This window comes from Microtus oregoni, unplaced genomic scaffold (genome assembly GCF_018167655.1).
Source record: "Microtus oregoni isolate MIOR12 unplaced genomic scaffold, Mior012 000001F_ref0000356, whole genome shotgun sequence".
NCBI classification, from domain to species: Eukaryota; Metazoa; Chordata; class Mammalia; order Rodentia; family Cricetidae; genus Microtus; species Microtus oregoni.
The window spans coordinates 58,102,414-58,129,342 of NW_024543060.1; the positions used below are offsets into that span (position 1 = coordinate 58,102,414).

General features: G+C 44.8%; 1 protein-coding gene across 2 annotated transcripts in view; it reads right to left on the reverse strand.

Moving 5' to 3' along the window:
* The window catches only part of Xpot (exportin for tRNA), a 43,023-nt gene extending 38,250 nt beyond the window's left edge, over positions 1-4,773 (reverse strand). Inside the window, exons 1-2 of one of the 2 annotated variants that reach the window (XM_041667689.1) lie at positions 4,381-4,773; positions 695-828 (exon numbers count right to left, since the gene is read on the reverse strand). In XM_041667689.1, coding sequence (XP_041523623.1) covers positions 695-754 — 60 coding nt within the window. In that variant the 5' untranslated portion in view covers positions 755-828; positions 4,381-4,773. The remainder of the gene's footprint in view (positions 1-694; positions 829-4,380) is intronic. The other variant, XM_041667681.1, reaches the window with a different exon arrangement.
* Between the last annotated feature and the right edge of the window lie 22,156 nt (positions 4,774-26,929).

A 26,929-nucleotide genomic window follows, 5' to 3' on the forward strand; every position in this document is an offset into this window, starting at 1 on the left:
ACATTTACCAAGTATGCCAGCATCTCCTTCCTAGTGGATTTCCTGTTACAAAATCGGTTCATATCACTTAAGATGTGGCATATCAAAACTGCTTGTTTCCAGTATGCAACGACTACACAGCAAGGAGGCAGCTGTCCCCAACACAGGAAAAGCAACTTACAATCCGGGCCAGCAATGGGAAAGTAGTGAGTATGCACTAGGAGATGGCAAGAGTTCTCTGCCCTTGTAACTAATTGTGAGTGTGCACTAGGAGACTGCAAGAGTTCTCTGCCCTTGTAACTAATTGGCTTATGTGCACTAGGAGATGGCAAGAGTTCTCTGCCCTCGTAACTAATTGTGAGTGTGCACTAGGAGACTGCAAGAGTTCTCTGCCCTTGTAACTAATTGCCTTATGTGCACTAGGAGATGGCAAGAGTTCTCTGCCCTTGTAACTAATTGCCTTATGGCTTTACAACAAAAGAAAGGCCGGGTGTTGCACAAGGACCTGCCTTCACACGTCAGGTTTCAACATGCTGGTTCAGCCAATTCAACAGAAATCAATCACAACACCTGATGTTTCAATATCAGCACACACTCACCTCAAATCTGTCAAGATGTATTAAGGCTCACTCAGGTCAGATGTGTTTTCTGTTTAAGTCCTCCAATGCACATTTGTGTAGCATGCTCTGAAGAACAACTAAATCGACGGACTTACCCTCTGTCTAAAGTCGGAATCAGCATTTGGATTTAGCCCTAAAAGAGCCTGTTCATCCATGTCTGCCGTTATTCCTGGAGTTTTCCAATCACAATTGACGTGGCTTCTAATCCCACAGAAGAATCCACAATCGTCTGCACACAGAAAACAAAAGATGGTTACCTGGGATGTAAGAAGTGGCTGAAAAGACACAGCTCTGAAGAGTCAAGGGAGCCTACATCTCACCAGACCAGAGCAGGCCCGACCCTCGGCACCACCAGGGGCTAATTTTGGGGAGTATAACAAGCACGCCATTAAGGCTCTCAGGTGCTACTACCTGCAAAGCTCGCCAGCCAAGAAAGGATGCGTGCAGTGCTGGGCTGTCTGCCCCACATTGTGCCTGGGGAAAGGAGAGGTTCCCTACTCTCAGATATGATCATAAGACATCTCTTAAAACAATTAGGATGGCAGGCCGCAGAGTTTAAAGCCCTTACTGGACTGTCTACAAGTAGGGCTAGAGAAGTTACAAGAAAGGGCTCAAGAGCGAAAAACCAGTTATTTAACATTGAACAATGACTTAATTCTGCCTTTCACAGGTCTCTGCTCTTGCCAGCCAATGCTAGAAATACTTCGTAAATGACCTCCCTCACTTTAGAACGCACCCCCCCCTCCCCGGGCCCACACCTGCTTTCCTCTCCCCTAAATCCCTGGAAAGCAATCTACTTCACAATACAAAAATCTAGTATTCTCAAACTAGAACCTGGGAAGCCCCCAAAGACAGTTCTCTGATACACAAGATGCTTTTCTCTATGCACACGGAACAAACTTAAAGCCATGCGAACACTATGCTCTCGCGGATGGAAAAGTGCTCCCTAACCTGGATAAAGTGACTCCCCAGAACCTAGGTAAAAGCTAGGTGTGGCAGAGTTAGAGAGGTGGGGAAAAATACCAGGCAGATCCTCAAAGCTGTCTGGCCAGCTACTCAAGTCAAACTACTGAACTCCAGGTTCAGTAAGACCCTGCCTCAAAAAAAGGTGTGATGGGAGTGTTTACAAGGGTGGGAGACAGAGAAATAGAAGGCAGTATGGACATTTGTGAAATTGTCAAAAAATAAGTATGTTGTGAAAATTAAGGGGGAAGCCACCTGATATTGATATTGGCTTCCAACTGCACACTTATAAGCACATACAGACACATCAAACACACAAATTACATTTTCTAGAACACTGTGAAGGTAGGGAAATTGGGCCTTACATTACTATTCCAAAGCTATAAAGGTTTTTTATTCATCTATTTTTAAATTATTACAGCTAACTAGAACTTAAAAAGACCAAGAGATGAACGGGCGTCCTGTGCAGCCCTTTAGTAACATCAAAGCCAGGGTGCAGGGTCCCTATACATTCCTGTTTTCCGTGGTATTTTTGGAATCAAAATCAGAATAGAAGATCCTGAGAGCCTTGGGAAGAAAGGCCAGCCTCTTCTCTCACCACTCACAGCCAGCCAGCAGACCACAGCAAGGTGATCTAAACCCAACTGTCCACAGGATTAGATCCAAACACTTCTGAACAACCAAGCCTACCATGCTGCAGAATACGACACCGTACTGCCGGCTCTCAAGTGGCCTTGTACTCATCTTTGTGTGCACTTGCTCTTTCCAGCCTCGTGGTAAAACCCTGCAAGGCCTTCACATGGCAACTTACAGATCGCCCATGCGCTGACCCTACCAAACTGGATGAGATCCCCCTTACAAACTCTGCTATGTTGCGACTGTCAGCTAGTTTTCTCTCATTGACGGTCAAAAACAAGGACTGTGAAATATGCATCACTGTGCTCCTGGAATTTAAAAATGCAGGGTTTGGGTTTTAAAAGTTCTGAATTTGAAGCAGGGAAATGGCTCGATGGTTCCCTAGATCCACGTGGTGAAAGAAGAGAACTGACTCCTCCCTGTGTAAGCACGCATACACACCTGTATACATACATACAAGGTAAATACATAAATGTAAATTTGAAGCCGTAGATTTATATTCCAATTCTTGTCATTAAAAAACAAAAACTAGCTGGGGTGGTGGTAGCTCACGGCTTTAATCCCAGCACTGGAGAGGCAGGCAGATCTTGGGTGAGTTCAAGACCAGACTGGTCTACAGAGCGAGTCCCAAGGCAACCAACCTGAGAAACTATCTCAAAAAAAAAAAAAAAAAAAAAAAAAGCTAAGCCAAACCAAACCGGACAACAACGACAAAAAAGTCAAGGTAGCACATACCTTCTAATCTCATTGCTGGGGGGTGGGGGGAGGGGGGTGTAGAGGCACAGGATCTCTGAGACTTCAAAGCTAGCCTGGTGTATCTACATACAGATTATCTGGCTAGCTAGAGTTACAGTGAGATTTTTGTCTCAAAAACAAAACAAAAATTGAGGCCACACAGAAAACAGAAGTATTCATTCCTTTCTATCAGAGGAAAAGAGGCAAAGTCCTAAAGACTACGGTGTAGGCAAAGCATGCCTCCAAATCTTATAAATTCAGAGGCAGGCACACAGGATGAACTAGTGGAAGCATTCTTAAACTAGAATGGTATTTTGAAGAGATGGGAAAGCAAAATTGTTCCACCAGGAAAAGTAAAGTATTATTCCTCTTATAAATGCTCAGAGAGAAAAGTTAGTTTAAAAATTGCTATGAACCCGATTGAGAAACCTTCTAAAAGTTCCTTTCAATTATCCACTGCTTTGGGAAAAACTGCCATTTCAGTCTAATCTTGACAAGAGAGAGAACAAAAAAAAAAAAGAGGCCCCACGGAAACACATGATCAACAGAAAAACCCTAAGCAAACGTGTTACAGTTGTCCACAGAGAGGGAATCCCTCACAAACCCTCGCCATCTAACACGTTCAGGAAAAGCACTAGGGTGATCAAAATAAAATGTTCACCAATCTGTGAACAAAGCACTGAAAAGCTACCCTTAGTGCTAAAGCGTAACAGCTTCCTAATAAAGCCCGGGAGAGGACGCTTAGTATTCTGACCCACAGAGCCTTACAGACTTAAACACTGTTACAATATGGTAACATTTTATACGACCTGCAAAGGTGGGGGGGGGGGCGCGAGAAATACACTTAAACTATGAAGCCATAATTTTTCCTTAGCCGTCAAGAATCAAACAATGTGGAAAATTCCTCCACACCTACTTAAGCGTGTTTGAGACTGACTTAATCTTTCCAGCCTTTTTACATCAAGTTGACAAGTCGCTTCAATACAACGTAACTTCCCCCAGTAACAACTAATTAAGGCTTTCAAAAAGTACTCGTTTTTCAGGTTACAGGAAAACATCACGCTTCTCCACTGCTGCAGGACTGTAAAGAAGCAAAGAGGGGGAAAAGGGCTGTCCGTGCTGGCAAATTACTACGCAGAAATAACACTTTTTTCCTCTTATTTGTCCTGGGGCGGGGAGCGTATCAACTTGAGGTCTCCACAGCTGAAACACACTCCGAAAGTAACATGAATCCCGGGGTCGGGGGGCAGCCTCCGAGGCCGGCCTCGCCCCTATCCTTTGCCCCATCCCTCCCTGGGCGAAGCCTCGTGGCCACTCGGGTGATGAAACACCCGGCAACCGGCAGCCACTCACTCGGGACGTGGCCGCCACCTCTGGCCCCCAACCCCAAGCCCGGCCCGTCCGGTCACGCAGGGTCCCCGGCCCTCCGCCCCCAGCCTCCAGTCACCATCACTCCAATATCTCTTCCTCGCCGGCACTCCCGAGGGCCGGCCAGCCGCAAGGAGCGGCGGCGCACGCAGGGAGGACGGCGAGCGGGCCCTCGTCCTTGTCGCTGTAGTCCTCCACTACGAGCCGCAGCGCTAGCGCCGGAGCTGGCCCGGGCCGCGCTCCTCTCGGCGCTCGCTCGGCGTCCCCGGGCGCCTTCTCCTGCGTGGCGCGGAGCGGGGCGGGCAGGTTGGCAAGCCGGCGGGCGGGGTTGGCGGCCTTGGAAGGAAAACTGCGCAGGGGCCCGCTAACGCCGCCGCTGAGTCAGCGCGAGGCACGCCCCCCGCGTCGTGCCGCGCGGACCGGCGCCAGCAGCAGCCTCATGGAGCAAGCAAGCCGGCCGCCCGCGGGCTGGGACCCCGGGGACTACAACTCCCAGCATGCAACGCGCGCGCAAGGGTCGCTTCCAGGCGGCGGACCGCGCACGTGCTCCCTGGAGCTCGCAGGGGGTGGGGTGGGGGCGTGGTCGGCGGGGCTGTGGTGCATGTCGGGAGAGCGCATCCGGCCGTCCTCGGCGCAGGTTACTGAGGTCCTCTCGGTTGTTTAATGACCGGCCTCGTTGGGACCTGCCTGAGCAGCGGCCAGAAGGACGCTCGATGTCTTCCAGAAAGGACTGGTCAGGTGGTGGACGGCTTAGAGTACTGAGCTCCCGAGATCGGAGAGTGGATGTGGTTTAAACCACGTGTTGAGTCAGTTGTTCAGTTCCGTGACCTGGGTTGTCCAGAGTCCAGAAGTTTGAGGATCTGTTGAGGGCTGACAACTTTTTAAAATTCACTTTATTTTAACTTACTGGTTATGCTTTTGACTCAGGATCACACTCTAGCCCAGGCTGGTCACTCGGTTTGGTTTTTTGTTTGTTTTTTTAATTTAACCTGGGCTAGCCTAAACTCTAGCAATTCACCACCCTCAAATTCCTAAATCCCTGGAATTAAAGGCCTGAGTCACCACGCTTATGTGTTTCTAATCTTGCCCTCAAAAAGGAAAGCATTTCGCCGGGCGGTGGTGGCGCACGCCTTTAATCCCAGCACTCGGGAGGCAGAGGCAGGCGGATTTCTGTGAGTTCGAGACCAGCCTGGTCTACAAGAGCTAGTTCCAGGACAGGCTCCAAAACCACAGAGAAACCCTGTCTCGAAAAACCAAAAAAATAAAAAATAAAATAAAAAATAAAAAAAAGGAAAGCATTTCGGTGATGGAGGCTCACACCTTTAATCCCAGCACTTGGGAGGCAGAGAGATCTCTGTGAGTTCAAATCCAACCTGGCCAGGATTATACCGAGAAAACAAAAACAAACTGGGTGGTGGTGGCGCATGCATTTAATCCCAGTACTCGGGAGGCAGAGGCAGGCGGATCTCTGTGAGTTCGAGGCCAGCCTGGTTTACAAGAGCTAGTTCCAGGACAGGCTCCAAAGCTACAGAGGAAACCGTGTCTCAGGAAAGAAAAAAAAAAAAAAGGAAACAGAAAGTATTCCTAAGAAGTCTAGTGCTTAGGTTCTGTGCTTGTCTCAAAATGTTACTTTTTTTATTTGACCCCAAGTTACTGTTACTTTGTGGGAGCAACTCCAGCTGCTTGGATCTGAATCCGAAGCCTGATCCTCCATTATTGTTGGCTTCAGGTGTGTTACTAAGTCCATCTCAGTTTGGTTTGTCTTTCTTTATTTAGAGACAGTTGGTCACTATGTAGCTCTGGTTAGCCTGAAGCTTGCTGCCTTCTCACCTGAGATGAATCTCTTGCCTCTAGCTCCAGAGTGCTGGGGTTCCAAGAAGCCACCAGGTCTGGCTATTGTAAGGATTGTTAGTACATGTGTTAGACATAGCTTCTGTGGCACTGTTCGTGGGGACACGGGAGCAAACATTCCTCACCTCAGATGGGATACAGGGAAAAGTCTAGCTTGGGGAACCGGTGACTTTTACTTTTAGTTTACTTACAGGAACAGATGACTTAAAGACACATTGAAACCTTTGAGTTGTTCACTTCCTGAGCTTAGAGTTTACTGGATGGAATGTTTCAACTCCCCTTTAATACCTTGTGTCTGTATTGAAAGATGTTAATCCCAGAGGAAGCAACACAGTGATGTCAACATGTAGGGGTTTTTTTGTTTTTTGTTTTTTTTTTGTTTTTTCAAGACAGGGTTTCTCTGTAGTTTTTGGTGCCTGTCCTGGAACTAGCTCTTGTAGACCAGGCTGGCCTCGAATTTACAGAGATCCGCCTGCCTCTGCCTCCCGAGTGCTGGGATTAAAGGCGTGCGCCACCACCACCCAGCCTAGATTTTGTTTTTTAAAGACAGTGTTTCACTATGTAACTCTGGCTGTCCTGGAACTCACTCTGTAGACCAGGCTGTCCTGGAACTCACAGAGATCTGCCTACCTCTGCCTCCCGAGTGCTGAAATCAAAGGTGTGCATCACTAAATCTAGCTCAACATTTAGAGTTAATATCTCATTATTCAGTAACCTAAATATAGGCTGGATGAAGGACAGGCAGATCTGCCTTGTACTGCAAGCCAGTGATCCAAGCTGCTTGGGAAGCTAAGGCAGGAGGATCTCAAATTCAAGGCCAGCCAGGACAAAATAGCTATACCCATCTTAAAAAGGAAATAAAGAAGTCTGGAGATACAGCTCAGTGACAGTGTGCTTGCCTCAGATCCACCACCCTAAGGTCAATCCCTAGCACAGGGGTTCTTAAAATTCATTAAGGTTTTTTTTTTTAAAAAAATTCTTATATTTATTTATCATGAATACAATATTCTGTGTGTATGTCTGCAGGCCAGAAGAGGGCACCAGACCTCATTACAGATGGTTGTGAGCCACCATGTGGTTGCTGGGAATTGAACTCAGGACCTTTGGAAGAACAGGCAATGCTCTTAACCACTGAGCCATCTCTCCAGCCCAGCATGTGGTTCTTAACCGGTGGATCATGACCCCTTTGGGAAGGGGGGTTGGATGACCATTTCAAAGGAGTCCCCTAAGACCTTTGGAAAACACAGTTATTTACATTACAATTCATAACAGTAGCAAAATTAGACTTGGGAAGTGAACAATGAAAATAACTTTGGGGTCACCACAACATGAGGAAGGTAGAGAACCACTGCCCTAGTATCACGGAAAAGCTTATAAAACTTGGGAATGGAGTAAGGAGGGGAATGGAAAGAGAAGAATAAAATTGATGTAACCGTTTAACAGCTGCATTTATTTATTGAAGTCACTAAAATTCTTTCCTGGGGGAGTGTTAAGCAGAGTCTACCCCATCTTCTTAAGAGTCTAAGGACAAGCCCACCTAGATCCCACCAGAGTTCGCTCTGGGAACCAGTGAGTTTATTGGGCTTACTTACAGAGCATGAGTGAAGGATAACTTACTAGAATGAGGGTGTTCCTCTCCCCTAAAAAAGACTGCACCGAAAGTCTTTACCTATCCGGGATGATGGCTTCTCTGGAGGTAGCCACAAAAATGGACTGCCGCCCCTAGGTCAGGTGCAGTTCTAACAGAGGTGCTTGCAACAGGTGGTAAGGACTGGCTGGGTATGGGAGTCTCCAGGCCTTACCTGCTATGACCTTTTGCAAGGACGCCACTGTTTGCCCCAAGAGGATATTCCTATACAACAGCTGACCGGTTTGAGATACAGCATTTCTTTTATAGCCTTGAACTGTTTGAAATGTCAGGCCTCACTGAGGCTGGCAAGGTGGAGAAACAATTAGAAATTCATACTACAGGTGGGGGTAGATGGTGGTGGTGACTCACACCTTTAATTCTAGCACGTGGGAGGTAGAGGCAGCATGGTCTAAGATCCAGGACAGTCAAGGCAATACAGAGTTTATCTCAAAAAATCAAAAAAAAAAGAAGAAAAAAGGTCGTATTACTCTTCCAGAAGGCCTGAATTTGATTCCCGGCACCCATGTCAGGTGACTCACAACCCCTTGTGACTTCAACTTCAGGGAGATTCAAAACCAATGGCCACTGCTTGTGTCCACACATATGGCACCCCTCCCCCCACGAATTAATTTTTTTTTATGTCTTAAAATGCCAGGCTTGGCTTTGCTTTCCTGTCTGTTTCAGTGTGTCCTGAGTCTAGCACTGTGCCAGCCCCTTATTCCAGTACAAATGTGTTGTTAAGTGAATTGTTGCTTTAGCTGTAAAACAACTTACCTAGCGCTAAGCCTAATGTGAGTGACTGCAGAGCAGATTTCACTGCCTCATTCTTTTTGTTGTTGGTTTGTTTGTTGGTTGTTGGTTTTTCAAGACAGGGTTTCTCAGTAGCTGTGGAGCCTGTCCTGGAATTTGCTTTGTAGACCAGGCTGGCCTGGAACTCACATAGATCTGCCTGTCTGCCTCCCAAGTGCTGGGGTTAAAGGTGTGCGCCGCCACCACCTGGCCACTACCTATTTTTAAAAATTCAGTCTATTGTGACTACATTTGCTCTTTCACTTACAAACTCATTTTTGTGGGAACTTTAGTAAGCATTATACAGTACTTGTCTATAGCTTATCTACAATTAAATTTATTTAGTAACATCGGTCCTTTCTGATAGTTCAAGTGGAACTGCAAAATCCCCTTCCAGATTGCTAAACTCATTATTTCAGAGTAACTAAGGACATGTTGGAAGGTCTCCAACTAGAGAGGATCCTATGTGTCTCTAAAGGAATAGAGGTGATAGGATGGAAACACACTATGTGTGTATAAAATGTAGGTGTGTAGAGGGGATTTACTCGAGTGGCTTCTAGGCTGTGGTCCAGGTAGTCCAATGATGGCTGTCTCCTATAGGAAGGCCAGGAATTCAGTAGGTGGATGTCTCAGCAGTCCTGACCTGGTGCTGAAATCCCTGGGAATTCCCAGAGAGCTGCTGGTTTTCCATCCATACAGGAATCCCAAAGAGGTAGGTTCTAATACTATAGAAGGAATTTTTTTTTAAGATTTATTTATTATGTGTACAGCATTCCTTCCGTGTGTGCCCGTGTGCCAGAAGGGGACGCCAGATCTCATTACAGATGGTTGTGAGCCACCCACCATGTGGTTGCTGGGAATTGAACTCAGGACCTCTGGAAGAGCAGTCAGTGCTCTTAACCACTGAGCCATTTCTCCAGCCCTATAGAAGGAACGTTTAGCAACAGGATAAATTAACTTACTAGCAATAGTGAGGGCAAGCAGGCAAAAAAGCAAAAACTTCCTTTTTCCAACTGCTTTTATGAGGGCTGCCATCAAAAGGTGTGGCCCAGATTTTGTGTGGGTCTTCCCAACCTCAGAAGATCCAATAAGGAAAATCCCCCCAGGCTGCTTGAGTTTCAATTGATTCTAGATTAGTTGACAGCCAAGATTAGCCACCACACCCACTCAATGGCCAGTTTTCTTATACATTTCTTTCAACAGCTCTTTTGTTTTGTTTTGTTTTTTGAGACAGGGCTCTTTTGTTTTGTTTTTCGAGACAGGGTTTCCCTGTAGTTTTAGAGCCTGTCCTGGAACTAGCTCTTGTAGACCAGGCTGGCCTCGAACTCACAGAAATCCGCCTGCCTCTGCCTCCAGAGTGCTGGGATTAAAGGCGTGCGCCACCACTGCCCGGCTTCAATGGCTCTTTTAACTATTTCTTTCACCCATGAATTTCTCTTTCTCATTATTTCTGGCACCATGATTTTAGGCGTATCTTTTTGTCTGTTCCACTGTTTTCTTCAGTCACATGCCTCATTTTGCTTTCTTATGCTTGTCCTTGGGGTTATTCTGTGTCATTTGATTTTCTTTTGTGTATTTGTGTCCCTCAGTAGTTACCCATTTCCACAGTTTTAACACTTGGTAGTCTGATTTCCTACAGTTAGTTCTGGACTTTTGGATTGATTTTTTTATTTTATTTTGTTTTGTTTTGTGAGAGAACATCTCATTTGGTACAGAGACTCAGAGGGACCACACCACAGACTGGAGGCAAGATTAACAGCTGCCGTGGTGTTAGTTCTGAGATTATCTCTTGGTCTCTCTACACCAGGAGATGCTGGCATGGGGCTCACTTGTCATGGGAGGACTGCAGAGCTGGCTCTGAGAGCTGTGCTGTTGGCTCTGGAAAGGAGAGCTCATCTTAACCAGAGTGTGTATGGGTGGCCAGGGAAGCAGAAGCGAGGGTGTCTGCTGGGGCTGAGGTGGTGCTGGGCCTTAGTTTGGTCAACCACGAGAACCCTCAGAGACAAGGGTTCTCTTCTACTTTCGGGGGACCTAGTAACCCCCAAGAGATGTGGCAGTGTTTTCTTCCCTGATCCAGCCTCCGAGTATTTGTGCTGCCCTCAGCTGGCTAAAAGGCAGAAAACACCTCCCTGAGGAGTAGAGAGAGGCCTTACAGGCTACCTTCATAATAGTCTGAATTAAAACAACATGAGAAAAACTCGATTTTGCTTGGCGGGAGGGAAGAAATGTACCAAGATTTCATGTTAAGTTTGAATATGGCTGGATTTTAACATTGATTGTCGTGTTGGAAGTTAAGAAAATGGACTGAAAACAAGGACAGTAGTCGTTTTGAGACATAGGTAATCCAGATGAGGGCATGCACGGGCAATGTGTGCAGTGTTCTGCAGCAGACTCTACAGGTGTTTGCCACACAGAGCACACCTGAGCTTGACTAACCCTACCCTCTTTTACCTTTATATGCATGTTTTCCTCCTTTTCTTCTCCTCCTCCTCCTTTTCCTCCTCCTCCTCCTCCTTCTTCTTTTTCTCCTTTTTTGATGTTGCTTCCCCCCCCCTTTTTAAAGATTTTATTAAGTATTTATTAAGTATACAGTGTTCTGCCAGAAGAGGGCACCAGATCCTATTATAGATGGTTGTGAACCATCAATCATGTGGTTGCTGGGGATTGAACTCAGGACCTCTGGAAGAGCAGTCAGTGCTCTTAACCGCTGAGCCATCTCTCCAATAAGCTACTTTGAGGGCTGTGATTTGTGGTTTAGCTGTGTTGGATTGTTCAGATATTGCTGTTGTAGGATGGTTCAGCTCTGTTGATGCCATATTGCCCTTTCTGCTATTGTGTTCTTCTCCTGGATTTGGGGTGATTATAGATGTAGGTGCTGATTCCTGCATTTGTCTTTGTTACATCACCCATGTAACATGTTCCTTGATTCTCCTTTCTCTCTGGTCTTCTGGCCTCTGTAAAGCCAAAGTCTTCTTCCAGAGTTGTAGATCAGGATATGGAGCCAAGAGGAGAGGGTCCAGTCTGAGGTTCCTAGATGGTCTGACCTCTGGGGTCTCTATGACCAATCTGGCCTCCAGTCTGGCTGCTGGGGTTGGCGTCCCTAGTTCAAGCTTTTGCTTTGGTAAAGCTAAAGTCTGCTTCTGAATTTGTAGGCCTGGATTTGGAGCCCAAGAGAGGAGGTGCTGCCTGTGGTTCCTAGATCCTGCCTGGTTTCTGGTAAAGCCAGAAACTTCCCCCAAAGTATTATTAGGTCAGGATATGGAGCCAAGGGGTTGGGGTGCAGTTTGTGGTTGTTGGACAGAACTTAAAGTGTATCCGCGCAAAATAAATGCAATGCAGATATCAAAGAATATTTACCACTTTAATGATAAACTTACAGAACCGAAGTTCCAGCGTAGTACAGGAGGTAGGGAGGAAAAAAAAGGGCCAAGCCGCCTCTCTGTGCGCCCATTTATTGGCAGGCATTCGCCCGAGGCCAACCCCGCCCCCTAAAGGGGCTGTCTTAACCCTACATTAAAGGTCTAGCAGGCAGTGGGCAGTGTCTTCTCTGGGGTTCTAGGACCAGTTTGGCCTGTAATAAAGCTGCTGGGACCCAGATTTTATAGTTTTTTTAATCATACCCAATATGCTTACAAATCTTGCATTCAGGTTTATACCTTAGCAAAAGTTTTAAAGACTTGAACCAACTGCAGAAGAGTATGAGATGAACAGCAACAGCCTCCTTTGTGAATATTTTGTCCCTTTTTTTGTTTTGCTCCTTTTTCTGTCACATAGGCAGGTGGCTCGCCTAATATGGGACAGAAATTTTGGAGGAAATCCTTAAACAAGCATGCTTGGGTCTAGAGGAGGAGGAGTCACATCCCAGCTCCAGAGCCAGCTTTTAGTTGAAAGGGGACAGCAGAGAGGAACAGTGTAATGCCACCTGTGGGGGTTTTAAAGGAAATTGCCCCAAAGGAATGGCACTATCAGGAGGTGTGGCTTTGTTGGAGTGGGTGTGACCTTGTTGGAGAAAGCTTGTTACTTTGGAGGTGGGCTTTGAGGTCTCGTATATGCTCAAGCCACACCCAGTGTCTCAGTTCATTTACTGTTGCCTGCTAGGTATAAAACCCTCAGCTGTCTCTCCAGCATCATGCCTTCCCGCATGCCATCATGTCCCACCATGTCCCATCATGCCTTCCCGCATGCCATCATGTCCCACCATGTCCCATCATGCCTTCCCGCATGCCATCATGTCCCATCATGTCCCATCATGCCTTCCCGCATGCCATCATGTCCCATCATGTCCCATCATGTCTTCCTGCATGCCATCATGTACCACCATGAAAATGGACCATACATCTAAGACTATGAGCTGCCCCTCAATTAAAGGTTTTCCTTTATATGAGTTGCCATGGTCATGGTGTCTCTTCACATCAATAGAAACCCTAAAAAAGGCACCACTCACACTTAAAAGACATCTGAATCCTTGCATAACCAAATCATAGTAAGCTGAGAATAAAGATGGCTTAGAGATGAGAGTCACGGGCTTAGCCTTGCCAAACTCAGCCCCTGGGATCAAGGTGAGGACAGAAAGTGACCTCCATTTGGTTGGTTGGGTGGGTGGGGTCTCATCCACAGGTAAGGGTTGGAGAATAGAGTCACAAAAGTCTCGGGACCTGTGTGTTACAGGCAGCTCCAATGGGAATGTGGGAGAGGAGGGCAAAAAGGGGAGCAGTAGCCCAGCTTGGCCTAAAGAACCTGCAGGATTATACCGCCAAGGGTGGGGGGATATGGTCAGGTCAAGAGGGCCACCTGGAGCCTTCAAGGCCATCTCTGGGGGTACCTCTGCATCCAAGAATAGCAGGGTGTGCCAGACCCTCAGCAGTCACTTCGTCAGACTCAGGGAAACGTTTACACCAGGCAAAGGGGAAACTTCCTAATTGCTGCTGGTGGATGGGGTGCAGAGTGATCCCTGAGCCAGAAAGCAAGCCTTCTGAGAGTGGACTGGAGATGAGGGAAAGGGTCCCAGTGTGAGGCCCCAAGGGGAAACACAGGCATCAGGAGAACTTATCCAAATCATGGAACCAATATAAGTGTTACAGTGCTGAAGAGAAAGACATCCTGGCAGTTGTGAGCCTAGGAGCACCCCAAAGTTATACTGCACAACAAACCTCACACAAGAGATTTATTGGGAGCCAGGTAGGAAGGTGGCTGCCTCAGCTTGGGCGAGAAACAACAGAACTGAGCAGAAGACAGGGCTTGGACAGTTTCTGGAGGAGGGAGCCCATTTTTCCAGGGTGGAGATTTCAAGTCCTGAACTTGGGTGAACTTTTACTCTGTTCGGTGGGGGATGGGTTTAGCCATTAGGGCAATTAGAGTATTCTGTGGGTGGTACCTGGTGGTTGGATGTCCTAATGGGAGGGGCCTGGCCTTGATGGGATTGCAATATGTGCCAAAGGAAATATTTATTTGTACCCTTCACATAATGTTCATTATAGAATATTGAATGGGGAACATTTGATGTGAATTTGATGACTAGAGTAACCATACTTCTTCTGACTGTCATTAAAATCACTGACAAAATTACAAACCATCATTCACTCTAATCAGAGACCAAATATAATTGATGGAGTCCAGTGGAGGAGAAGGTGAATCTTCATATACAAGTCACAGACTCCGTGATTTCCGTTCCATCACAGGGTTGATAATGCTATGCACAGACACCGAGCCTGTTTAGTGAATGTACTTATGTTTAACCATGCATCAAGGAGGGTGGGTTAAGCATATCTTCATTTGAATTTCATCCAAAGGTAAATTTGAATGTAGGTGTTTTGGGACACAAACTCCTTGATGAACACACATGAACTCATGAGGGAAATTCACACTCCACTTGTGATGTCCTCTCTCAACATAACTTTAGGACAGCTGGGCTTTGCTGTGTTGGACTCTAGCGTCCAAACACCGAGGAGGAGTCGCCCCCAGAGACTACCTCACACACCACAGCCAATGCAAAAGCATGAGGATTTTATTAATTCTGTCATGACAGGGTCCCCCAGCATTCGGGAAGCTGAGAGACCTCGAATAGCTGGTAGTCTACTTTTAAAGGGGCCACAGAAGCAAGGGAGGTTGTTCTTTGACTATTCTGATTGGCTTATTCAAAAGGGCTATTACCAATAATTGACTGGAGAGCTGTTGCCAGATCAGATGAGGTAAGAGGTCATTTTGACCCTGTTTCCCAGGGGACCGAACCAAAACATACGTATATGGGTTATGGGTAATTGTTCAGGAACTGAGTACGTGCGAGTGTAGCTGTTAGGTCCTTGGTTCCCAGGGGAGGAGGGGAAGCACTATGGCACAGAGGCTGAGAGGATTCGGAATTGTCAAAAATGGCTTCAGGATTGTCTTTTTTTCTTTTTTTTTTGGTTTTTTGAAACAGGGTTTCTCTGTGGCTTTGGAGCCTGTCCTGAAACTAGCTCTGTAGACCAGGCTGGTCTCGAACTCACAGAGATCCACCTGCCTCTGCCTCCTGAGTGCTGGGATTAAAGGCGTGCGCCACCATAGCCCAGCTAGGATTGTCTTAAAGTCTTATAGTAGCTGAAGTTCTCACCTACTAAATACCGAGGACACCTTGAGCAAACACTGAGAAGGAATGAGAGAAACACCACCAACTCCAGAAGGAGACAGATAGAGACAAAGATGCTTTACAGGCACATCAAAACTATTTGGCCCATCCTATAACTTGAATTGCCAACACATATTATCTAAACTGTGGCAAGATTGCACAGTGAAAGTAATCTCTCAAATGTTGATTTATTGAAACATTTACTGAACACCTGTTGTTTTTAGGGCATGATTCACAAATGTTCATGAGCTTATCAGTTGTTGGTTGTCCATCAACAAGTTAGTTTTAGTTTGGTTTTTTTTTATAGCTAGTGAGAAAGGTTTTGTTCAATGCATTATGTAAGCTTGAAAAGAATGGAAAATGGATAAAATCCAATTTAGATTACCTTTAGGGTATCTTTTCGGCAAAATTGATCTAGTCTAAAATTTACATCCAACTTGATTCTAATACAATATATTACAAACAGAACAAAGACGAATTTTAAGTATTTGGTTTTCAGTTTTAAAAGCATTTACTAGGGGCTGGAGAGATGGCTCAGTGGTTAAGGGCACTGACTGCTCTTCCGGAGGTCCTGAGTTCAATTCCCAGCAACCACATGGTGGCTCTCAATCATCTGTAATGAGATCTGGCGCCCTCTTCTGGCCTTCAGGCATGGAGGCTGAACACTGTGTACATAATAAATAAATCTTTAAAAAAAAAGCATTTACTAAAGCGAATGGAGAACGGAATTTAATAGCATATTTAATGCCCATAAATTTCATGCTAAGATTACAGCTCCTGACTTTGAGGTTGTCTCAAATCATTCCCAGTTTTGGTGTTCCACGTGTGTTAGCTGAGTATCTGGCATGCTTTATTCTCATGGTATATTCTTAGGCAGATGTAAAGATGGAGGGGTGGCTGGGAGGTGAGTGGGCAGATGGACAGATGGAGGTGTGGCTGGGGAGGTGAGTGGGCAGATGGACAGATGGAGGGGTGGCTGGGAGGTGAGTGGGCAGATGGACAGTTGGGTATGTGGATAAATGAGTAGGTGGTTGGGGAGACAGTGAAGAGGATGGAGAGTTAGGGGGATGGGTAGATAGGTGTGTGGGTGGATGGATGGGGGATGGATGGTTTGTGGCGTGGGCTGATGGAGGTGTGCATGGTTGTGGACAGATGTGTGCATGGATACACAAATGCATGGGTCGGTGCTGGGTGGAAGATGCCTGAGTCTGCAAATCAGTGCACTGCAGAAGGCAAATAAATGATTGTACAAACCCAGAGCTTCAGTACTTAGATTTTATTCACTAAGACACTGTTAGAAGATGGATGCTTTCATCCCTGTATATTCTTAACACATTAAAATCGTTATGAGGAGGACAAGGGGCGTGAATGTGGTGTAATCTTGGCAACTGAAGTATGTAAAATACTTTTGAATCCATTAATGTCTGGAGGGAGTGTGTAAGTCAGAGTAGAAAGGAGCTTTTTTGTTTTATAAAGAAGAGTATCTGTTATCTTCAGTATTACCGGTGCTGTTGTAAATTAAATCTAGAGTGGTATTAAAAACTATCAAACATTTTTAATCCATTAGTATATCTTACTATAGATCACAAGTACTATTTAAATAAAACCACATGTGTAAGTCTACATGGTCTTCTTATCTACAACACTATGTGTTAACTCCTCAGGGAGGGAAGCGAGACACACAAGGTCACTAGTTGATGTTTTCGTCAGGAGACACTGGGAGATCCCACTGCAATCTGTAATAAATTTCTGTGTGACCACAGGTTCAGGGGGAATCCTGTGAGTGCAGTGCGGAGCATTACCATATAGGTTGGCCCCTCTCTCCAAACAGACGACACGATCACCGGGCAGAGAGACCGGGACAACGAGGTTCTTAGCTGCATTTAGTCTTTCTAAGAATCATGAGTAATCTCTGACACTTATGGCACATGAGGGATTTTTACTGCTTAAATTCTTCCTGTTTCACCGGGGGAGCCAGAATAAAGGCTTGTTGTTAACTGGGACTCAGCTAGATATGAAACACAAGCTGGAGGTAGTATTTCACGTGTGCTTTATTTGTAAGTCCCACTGAGTTTCCAAACGGTCACAGAGGGCTGAGTCAGGTGCTGAAGGGGCTACAGATGCTCTCAGATGATTTGCGCCTGGCCTGGCGCCATCCCAGCCTCTCTGCAGTTGTTGAAATTGATCAGCTGGGTGGCTTCGAAGGTCCAGAAGAGGTGCACACACGGCCTTCATTCTGGAGTTGTTTATCCACTGTATAGACCATGGGAAATAATTATCAAGATGTTTCGATTTATCCTGATAACTGGGGTCTAAGGAGGTAGCTCAGTTGGTAAAATACCTGCCATGCAAACATGAGGATCCAAGTTTGATTCCCAGAACCCACATTACATCAAAGAAAAGCTGGACGTGGTGGTGGGTAGGAAACAGAGATGAGAGGATCCTTGGGGCTCACCAGTCAGCAAGCCCGGTCCTAAGGCAGTCAGTGTGGAATCCTGTTCACTCGGTACTGTGTTTAGACTACTTTCTGCATTTCCCTCACTCTTGATGCCCCGCTTTATTTCGTGGTGATCTAGAACATGGGCTGTTACCTGTTTTCCTATATTCTCTAAGGCTTGCTTTGTGTCCTACTGCGTGCTCTATATTACACAAAGTACAACGAGTTGTGAGAGGAATGTGCATTCTTCAAAGTTTGGACTGTTCTGTAGATGTCTGTTAGGTCCATTTGGTTTATAATGTTATTTAACTCCAGTGCCTCTGTGTGTATTTGTCTGCATGACCTGCTTGTAGATGAGGGTGCATTATTGACGCCTCCCACTATCACTGTATTGGGCTAATCTGTAGCTTTACATTTAATAGTGTTTGTTTTATGAAGGTGGGGATACCTGTATTTGGTGGATGGGTTTAGAATTGCAGTATCCTGCTTGGTATGTTAGATATGATGTGGCCTTCTTTATCTCTTCTGATTAGTTTTAGTTTGAAATCTGTTTTGTCAGATGATAAAATAGCTACATCTGTTTGTTTCCTGGCTCCATTTGCTTGGGGTACTTTTTCTCATCGTTAACCCTAAGGGTTTGTCTATTTCTCTTGATTAGACATGTTTCTTGGAGGAAGCAAAAAGATGAATCCTGGTGCAGGAGAATTGTCTATATTCTGTCAATCATGTATTTTAATAAAACACTGATTGGCCAGGCAGGAAGGATAGGCGGGTCAACCAGGCAAGAAGTAGAGGCAGGGCAAGGAGAACAGGAGAATGCTGAAAAGGAGGAAGCCCATTCCTCCCAGTCCAGTCCAGACCACTGAAGGAGCAACATGTAATCTTCCCAGTGGAGAAAGGTACTGAGCCACATGGCTAACATAGATCAGAATAATGGGTTAATATAGTGATAAAGCTACTAAGAAGCCTGAGCTAACGGGCCAATCAGCTTTATAACTTATGGAGATCTCCGTGTGGCTTCCTTTGGGGCTTGCCGGCTGTGGGGTACCAGGCGGGACAGAAACCCCAACAAGCAGGCCCCCTCATGTTACAGAATCCTGTTCTCTCACTTAGTCTGATAGTCATTAATTAGTGAACTGAGACCAGTTTAGCTTTATTATTAAAGGGTGTATATCAATTTTTATCCTTTTGATGAATTTTTGGTGTTAGACATGTTTTGATCAATTTCCTGGTATCATTTATTTATCTTCTGTGACCTGCAGAATGTTTTTTTAAATTTTTAATTGTTAATTTTTCCTGTTCATCCTTTTTCTTCATTTCAACTTATTTTCCTTTTATCAAATTGTTTTCTTTGTCATTTTTGGCTGTGTTCTTGTGTATTTTACATATTTAGTGGAATACATTAACTGTATAAATAAGGAATTTGGCCATGACTTTGATATCTGCCTATACTCTACTTTGGTCATATTTATCTGCTGTATTTCACTTCTCAATCCATTGAATTTGACATCTACTTCCCATTATACAAAGGCTTCGTCCCTTCTTGCTCATGACTGTAGGAAACAAAATGTGATTCTTGTGTTTGTTGAACTTGCAAGTTTATAGTAACATTTTCTCTAGTTTCAAGTTGGTTTTTTTTTCTGAAAAAGGCATTTCATTCCTTTGAAGTCTGATTATAGGATTTACCTCAATGTTGTATGTATGTTATGTTCTTTTACAATTTTGTACGTGGATGAATCTTCAGTGTTCCTGGTTAGAGACACCATCATGAAGTTGATCTTATTAAAATGGTGCTGAAATTGATGTGTGCTATCTATTACTCTCATTCATAATTTTCCACTCTGTCACTCAGGGATATTGTCAGAAAGTAGGATCTTTTAAAACTGTCTTATATAGTTAAAATTTTAGGGTAATACTCCTTTTATGAAAAGAGTTCGACAGCTTCCTTTCCCTCGGTTTCATGAGCTACTGAAACACTTGAGGTCCCTTGCTATAGTTGGTGAGATTGGAAAAGATCATTTCCAGTTTACTGGCTTTGCATCCTTGGATTAAGGTTTGCTTCTAGAAGGAGACTGCTCGTTTGCTTCCTGGCCACTCAGACCCGAATAATAACACAGAAACTATATGGATTACAACTTTGCTTTCTCTATTAGCTTAGACTTTTTCATAATTAACTCTTATATCTTAAATTAACCCATTTTTATTTTTCTGTGTATTGCCACAAGGCTGTGGCTTACTGGATAAAGTTCTGGTGTCTGTCTCCTTTGGCAGCTACATGACATCTCCCTGACCCTGCCTTCTTTTCTCTTCTATCTCTGCTTGGAATTCCCGCCTTTCTCTATTCTGCCCTGTCTTAGGTCCAAGAAGCCTCTTTATTCATTAACCAATAAAAGCAGCACATATACAGAAGGACTTCTCGTACCATATTCCCTTTTCTGTCCAAATAAGGAAGATTCTAACTTTAACATAGTAAAATTACATATACAAAACTATTATCAAGCAAGATTACAGTTACAATATTTATATCTACTTTATCTTTTATCATAACTATGGAAAATTATAACTATCTAATTTTTAACTTTATTAAAGACCCCAGAAGGATAATTATTGCCTCAGTTAGCAGGAAGTGCACTGTAAGCAACTTCTAAAACTCTAGAGTTTCTAGAGTTGACAGAGACATCTTGCTGCCTCGATAGTCACCCAAAGTTCTTCTATAACATTGGGGCATCTATCTTTAGCCTACAGACACATAGCATCTGGCAGACTTTTCCATGAAGCGGGATATTTGAAAAAATATTTTGCCTCAATTGACAGTTCTTCAGTTGCTTTTTTTTCTGTATCCTCTGGCAGAATCTTTGATGAAGTAGGAACCCTGAAGGACTGTTTTTCCTTTAGACAAGTTTAGCAGTCATTTTTCTGTGGGTCCTGCATGTCCAGTTCATATAGTAACCCATTAAGCAGTTCAGGCAAGAACAGTTTCATGCCCAAATGGCTAGCAAAGTTCACAAGGAGCCTCTTCAATGCCTGTCTTCCTCTTGAAATAATAGGTGCTGCTAGGAGCAGATGTGTCTCATTGTCATGAAAAGGCCTAAGTTCTTAAATATTTTAAATGCCATATTCCAAAGGACTCTGAAAGGTTTGAAGCATCCCTATCAACTGAAATATATATATATATATATATATATTTCATATATATATATATGAAAACTAACATGACTACACATTTGACTATTATAGTTGATTGCCTATTACATTACATTTTAAAAGAGCTGCACACACAATACTTTAACCAAGGTCAGAAATATACATATAACAGAATTGACTTTAAATTTGTATCAATAAACCAAGATCTATACCAATGCAAACCTTGATAGCATATCCCCCTTTAAATGTGAGGAAACATTTATAAACAATATTTCAGAATATGGACGTAGTTCTTTCTAAACTGCTTCCTGCTTTTTTGGGGGTGAAGTATTTTTGGGGGTATTCTTGGCAACCTTTCAGGGGGTTTTGGTCCATCAATCACATTAGTCTGGAAGGATTCCTCAGGTTCTCATCTTCTGTGGAAACAAAAGAAGAACCTCTTTTCCAAAGCAACATATCCTTAGATTCATATTTTGAAATCAAGATACCTTTAAGGTATATAAGTTGGTTTAGTTTAGCAATCCCCAGAACCAAATGTCCCTCTGCAGTCAAAAAATTCAAAGAAACCACAATAATATACAGAATCCAGAAATACTTTGGGTATTTTCTATCTTTATGTGGCTTATTATTGTTTTATTCTATTACTTTTTAATATTTATTTTATTATCTTTACTCCTTTAATCTATGACTGTACTGTCTCTTTCAAGACTTTGTTTTGTTTATTTTTAAAACCTTTTCTTTCTTTCTTTCTTTCTTTTTTTGATTTTTGAGACAAGGTTTCTCTGTAGCTTTTTGGTTTCTGTCCTGGAACTAGCTCTTGTAGACCAAGCTGGCCTCGAACTCACAGAGATCCGCCTGCCTCTGCCTCCCGAGTGCTGGGATTAAAGGAGTGCACCACCACTGCCCCACCATTTATTTCTTTTTATAACTCTCTGTACTCTTTTTTTCCTCTCTCCGAAGCCTATGTATATTCACCCAACACTGTGACTCATTTAGAGTTCTTTTATGTCTGAATCTGTCCTATTGTGTATGTGTAATCATTTTTTGGTCAGAAATGCTTTTTTAAAAAATGCTAAATGGTGTGGCTAGGGCCTGATTGCTCCACCCAGTCCAGCATGATGAAGCTATGTTCAATGCCTCTGCAATCTGTGCACACTGTCCCAGTTCCAAGTATGCAGCAGGTCTATGTCGAGCCATTAAGGAGTTTGTAACATGCTGCTCACAGAACCTATTTAAATGCTCCATAGCTGGACCTCCTGAGAAAGAGTTAGACCTGGTTGTGCTGGCAAGCCAGGAAGCTGCTGCTTTGTTTTTTTTAAAGAAGCCACACAGTTTTTACACACCTCTTAAAGTAGCTGCAACAACCCTGCTCACCACAAGCCCATCTAGAAAAAAAAAATTGTGGCTACCAAGAAACTGTGCTAAACTCTGTTCTTTTTTTGCCTACTTTTCAGGCTCTCTCAGGTTTTAAGTGGATTTTAGTTGACCATGTTGGTGAACCAATTAGTAGTAAGAGGCTACTTGTTAGTTTCCTAGCCGCCCAGACTCTTGAAATAACCACACAGAAACTGTATTAATTAAATTGCTGCTTGGCCCATCAGTTCTAGCTTCTTTTTGGCTAACTCTTACATCTTAATTTAACCCATCTCCATTAATCTGTGCATCATCACGAGGTCATGGCCTACCAGCAAAGTTTCAGCACGTCTGTCTCAGGTGGCTCTATGGCTTCTCCCTGACTCTGCCTTCTTCCTCCCAGCATTCAGTTTAGTTTTCCCCGCCTACCTCTGTTCTGCCCTGCTATAGGTCCAAAGCAGTTTCTTTATTCATTAATGGTAATCACAGCATACAGAGGGCAATCCCACATCAAGAGAGGATAATGGAGTCCTACAAGGAGCACAGTTGGTTTGGTCACCCAGATGAATTCCTGCATTGTCTTTTCAATATGTTACTTTAATATCATTTAAAATGACAAGTTATACCCACTCAGAGGGCACAGAATTTAAGATGTCTAGCACAATAGATGTCACAATTCCACAGCTCTCTGTTCATGTACTTGCCTGGAATTTGGAGTTAAAGAAGATAGCACAGCATGGGGACCCAGAGTAGCAACGAAGGGAGCAGAGTTTGGCTGAGAATAGAGGAATCAGGAGAACCATGGCACTGAACATTTATCTGTCAAAGTCACTAACAGAGGTGCTTTCAAGTTTCCTTCTCTTTGAAGTGTCGAAATTGAAATGGCCCAATAGAATTCCAGCCCTAGTGAGGAGTGACTGCCACAGAAGGGAGCCCAGACAGATCTCCAGCATGCCTGCTCCCTCTAACCAGGGCAACAGGCTCCTGCATCCATCCTCCAGCTATTGCGTCTGGGTTACGAGTGTGCATCTCCTTCAGGTTATTCCAGCTCCAGCACTGTTGCTGTACAAACAGATGGTCATATGGGACATCCACCCAGTGACCCTCTACCTCCCTAGCTTTGGTTGTGCTGGTAGGACCACTCACACTGCATGTTAAACAGCTGCCTCTACAAACAGGAATGCCTCTGTCCCAATCTAGGCTGCTCATCTTCTTGGTCATTATAACCATTCCAACACTTATTCTGTGAGTGTATTTTGGAAAGGACAGCAAGACCTCTGTAAGTCCTCTGAGGGTGGGTGGGAGAAAGTAGATAAACGGGACTTATTGAGAAACAGGTTCAAGACAGGAAAGGGGAAATGGGAGTTGGTGTAGAGTAAGAAATACAGTCTGTCTTGAGGAATTTCCTATCTACAAAGTAACACAAAAGAGATGGGTGTGTTGACCTGTGACAGGGGCCCTGGACAAGCTAGAGGAGGAACAAACCTCCCCTGATGTGCATATTGGGAGGGGGCTAGGAAGAGCCAGCAATTTGGAGGAGAGGGCCTGCTCTGGTGATTCCTAGCATGTGTCAAGGCACACAAGTGGGATGCTGCCTTGGGAGTAGCATCCTATCCTTACCTACGAAGTTAGGGTGTGGCAGAAGAAAAGGGCAGGCCTGTAAGTCCTGTCTGTCAGAGTCACTAAGAGAGGCACTTTCGTTATTCTTTGGGGTTTTAGTTGGGGAAAGTGTAATGGCCCATTTGAAATACTGTCTTGGTGTGTAACAGGAAGAATTCAGATTAGAATTCTGTGTCCTGTGCAGCGGTATATCAGGGCTACAGGTTCTAGTATCTACCCTCCAGCTGTAGCATCTCAGCTACCATCTTCCCAGTGCTTCACTTCACAGCCGCCCCTGTATGTTGTTGGACATCCCTACGAAGTCGTAAGTAGCATCAGCCCAACGAAGGTCCACCTCACTTGTTTCATGGTTCCTGTGGGGCCAGGCTTCCACAGCATCTAAAAGGGCTGCCTCTCTCAGCAGGACAGACTCGCACACAGGTCTCAGGCCTCACTCCTCTGTGATGCCTCCATCACCTCCAAACTGCTTTCTGTCTATCTTTGGGAAGAACTGCAGGAACCACAAAGCCAGTGGAGATGGCAGAAGGGAGATAACAGGGGAGGAACAGCAGGAAGGGAGGTGGAGAGGAGGAAATGAGAGGACCTGAAGAGAGGGGAGGTCTGTCCTGAGGAGCTGACCTGGGTATGAATCAGGAGAAATGGCTGTGTCACTGGGTCAGAGGTCTAGAAGAAGTAAGACCAGGAAAAAATGTCTCCTGCAGATCAGAGTATAAACTCTGGTTTATTGCCAGCCGTGAGTGGGAAAGACCTTGCGCTCAAGGTTTCTGGCATGGATCAACCTAGAGAAGTGTGAGGTGGCCCTGGAAAGGGTTTTCTGTCCTGGGCCACTGCTGAAGGGTGTGGCAGAAGAGAATGGTGGCTTCATCATTACGAGGAGTCTTCTTCTCCTGTCTGACATGCCCTATGGCCGATCTGATGACTCCTGTATCTTTACATTCATTGCCTCCTCCATCCAGGCTTCTCATGCTGGTCCCATCTCCTGATCCAAGAATCCAGCATTATCTTCCCATCTCGTGGAGGGATTTATAACTTACATTTGACCTTACATTAACATTGTTCTGCTCCAGCGTGGGAAGGTAAGTAGTCCTTGCCAGGCCTGACAACGAGTTCTGCCTTCACAAGGCCAGCAGCCATAGAATTCTCTATGACCAGTGGCCACCACAGGGGTCCTGCTCATAGGGACATCTTGATCATGGCGGAGCTCCTGATGACAGACACATGTGCAGTGTGAAGGACTGGTGAGTGTGGCTTCTGACCCGCTTTCCAGGACATCTTCCAGGTAGGGAGCATGGCCTTTGGTGATAACAGGAGCTATGAGCATCCACACAGACCCTGGATTTGGAGGAGCCTTTTCCTCATCTGAGGGACCACAGCTGTGCTGGTGAAGGGCGGCCAGGCTTCCACTCTAGTTCCCACCGACCTGCCCCTTCCGCAGCACCATACAATTCGTTCTGGCACTCTGGATGCAAAAAAATGCCACAAGATATTAGGAACTCTCCAGACCACGTCATCCTGACGAAGCTTTTGGTCTACCTGTGGCACAGCATCCCGTTTTCCAACCTCCACCTCCACATCCAGAAGCTGATATCCCAGCTGGAGGAGCAGGAGTCCCAGGAAACGCATGAAGGGGCTGAGGAGGCCAGAGGTAGGTGCATGGGGAAGATAGGAGGTAGTTTCAGTGATGAGTTCCAGTAGAGAATTCTCCAGAAGCCTTGACCTGGGAGCAGAGTTGGACACTGTTGTGCAGTATTAGTTTAAGGTGTGTCATATTTGTTTATGCCATGGAACGTTTGTTTAATGATGCAAAGATGGGTTGCATTCTTTCATGTTGCATTTGCTTAATTCTGTAAAGCTGTGTTACTTTGTCTGCCTCGAACGCCTGATTGATCTAATAAAAATCTGAAAGGCCAAAAGGTAGGCACGAGGGAGAAATAGGTGTGGCTGTTGAGAAGAGATAACAAGAGGAGAAAATCAGGGAAGAGAGCAAGAAGCAGGAAAAGGAAAAGGAGGAGAGGCGGATGCCAGGGGCTAGCCACACAGCCATCTACGGAAGTACGAAAGGAGGATAAATTTAATAAAAAAAGGTAAAAAGCCCAAAGGCAAAAGGCAGTTAGAAAAGAGGGATAATTAAAGTTACAATTTTCTTTTTAAGGCCAAGTCAGTCTAAGCGTGCCCTGTTACCCCTCTGTGAGACAACAACAAAATCTATATTGCAATGTCTTCCATCTCTTCTTTGCCTTCCTTTGACCTGCTCCACAGCAAGACCTTTGACCTGCTCTAAGTGGCATCAGATGCTTAGAACCCCAGATTCCTGAAGAGGTCATGGCCTTGGGTCGCTGCCGCGATGGAGGTAACAGTGGCCTCACTCCAGCCCGCGAGGAGTGGGAGGGCACAGCCACCATGCTGCCCTTGCTTGAGCGGCTTGGCCTCAGATGCTGGGCACCAGGGACTGGGAGGAGCTCTTGTGATGATTTTGTTTGGAAGGATCCTGCTCAGTATGTGGTGTCTGCAGCACCCTCTGGGACTCACCTGGAAACCCAGGGTGAGGAGAGCAGTCTCCTGCCAGCTTCCCTGTAGTGTGGAAAGGTAATGAATTGGAAAACACGAGCATGGGAGGAGGATTTTTTTCTTTAAAAGAAGTATCCTTTCCTCAGGATTTCCATTATAACTTATAATCACCCACTGATTTTCTGTTCTTTTTTTAAATTTCCTGATGTGCAGGTAGTTTGTTTACTTCATGCTTCTTGTTAGCGCTATGCTGAGAGATCCTGCCACATTTGAGACATTTAGCCTGGTCTTGTCTGGTGAAGCTCTTTCTCATTCTGTAGGCTGTTGTTTGTCCTATTGACATGTCCTTAGCCGTTAGCTAATCTTGGTTCCGGACACATTTGTGAAAGTTTTTATCAGCAATAGGAGTTCCCTGGTAACTATTTTAGGATAACTTATGTATACTATCATATCATCTTCAAATAACGATACTTTGATTCTTCCTTTCTAATTTGTATACCCCTTACCTCCTTCAGTGTTTCTATTGCTCTAGCTAGAACTTCAAGTACTATTTTGAATGCATATGGAGGGAACGGATAACCCAGTCCTGTTCCCGATTTCAGTGGAATTGCTTTGGATTTCTCTCCATTTAATCTGATGATGGAGACTTATATTTGATGTTGAAGTTTATAGACTGGCTGTAAACCGCCGTTATT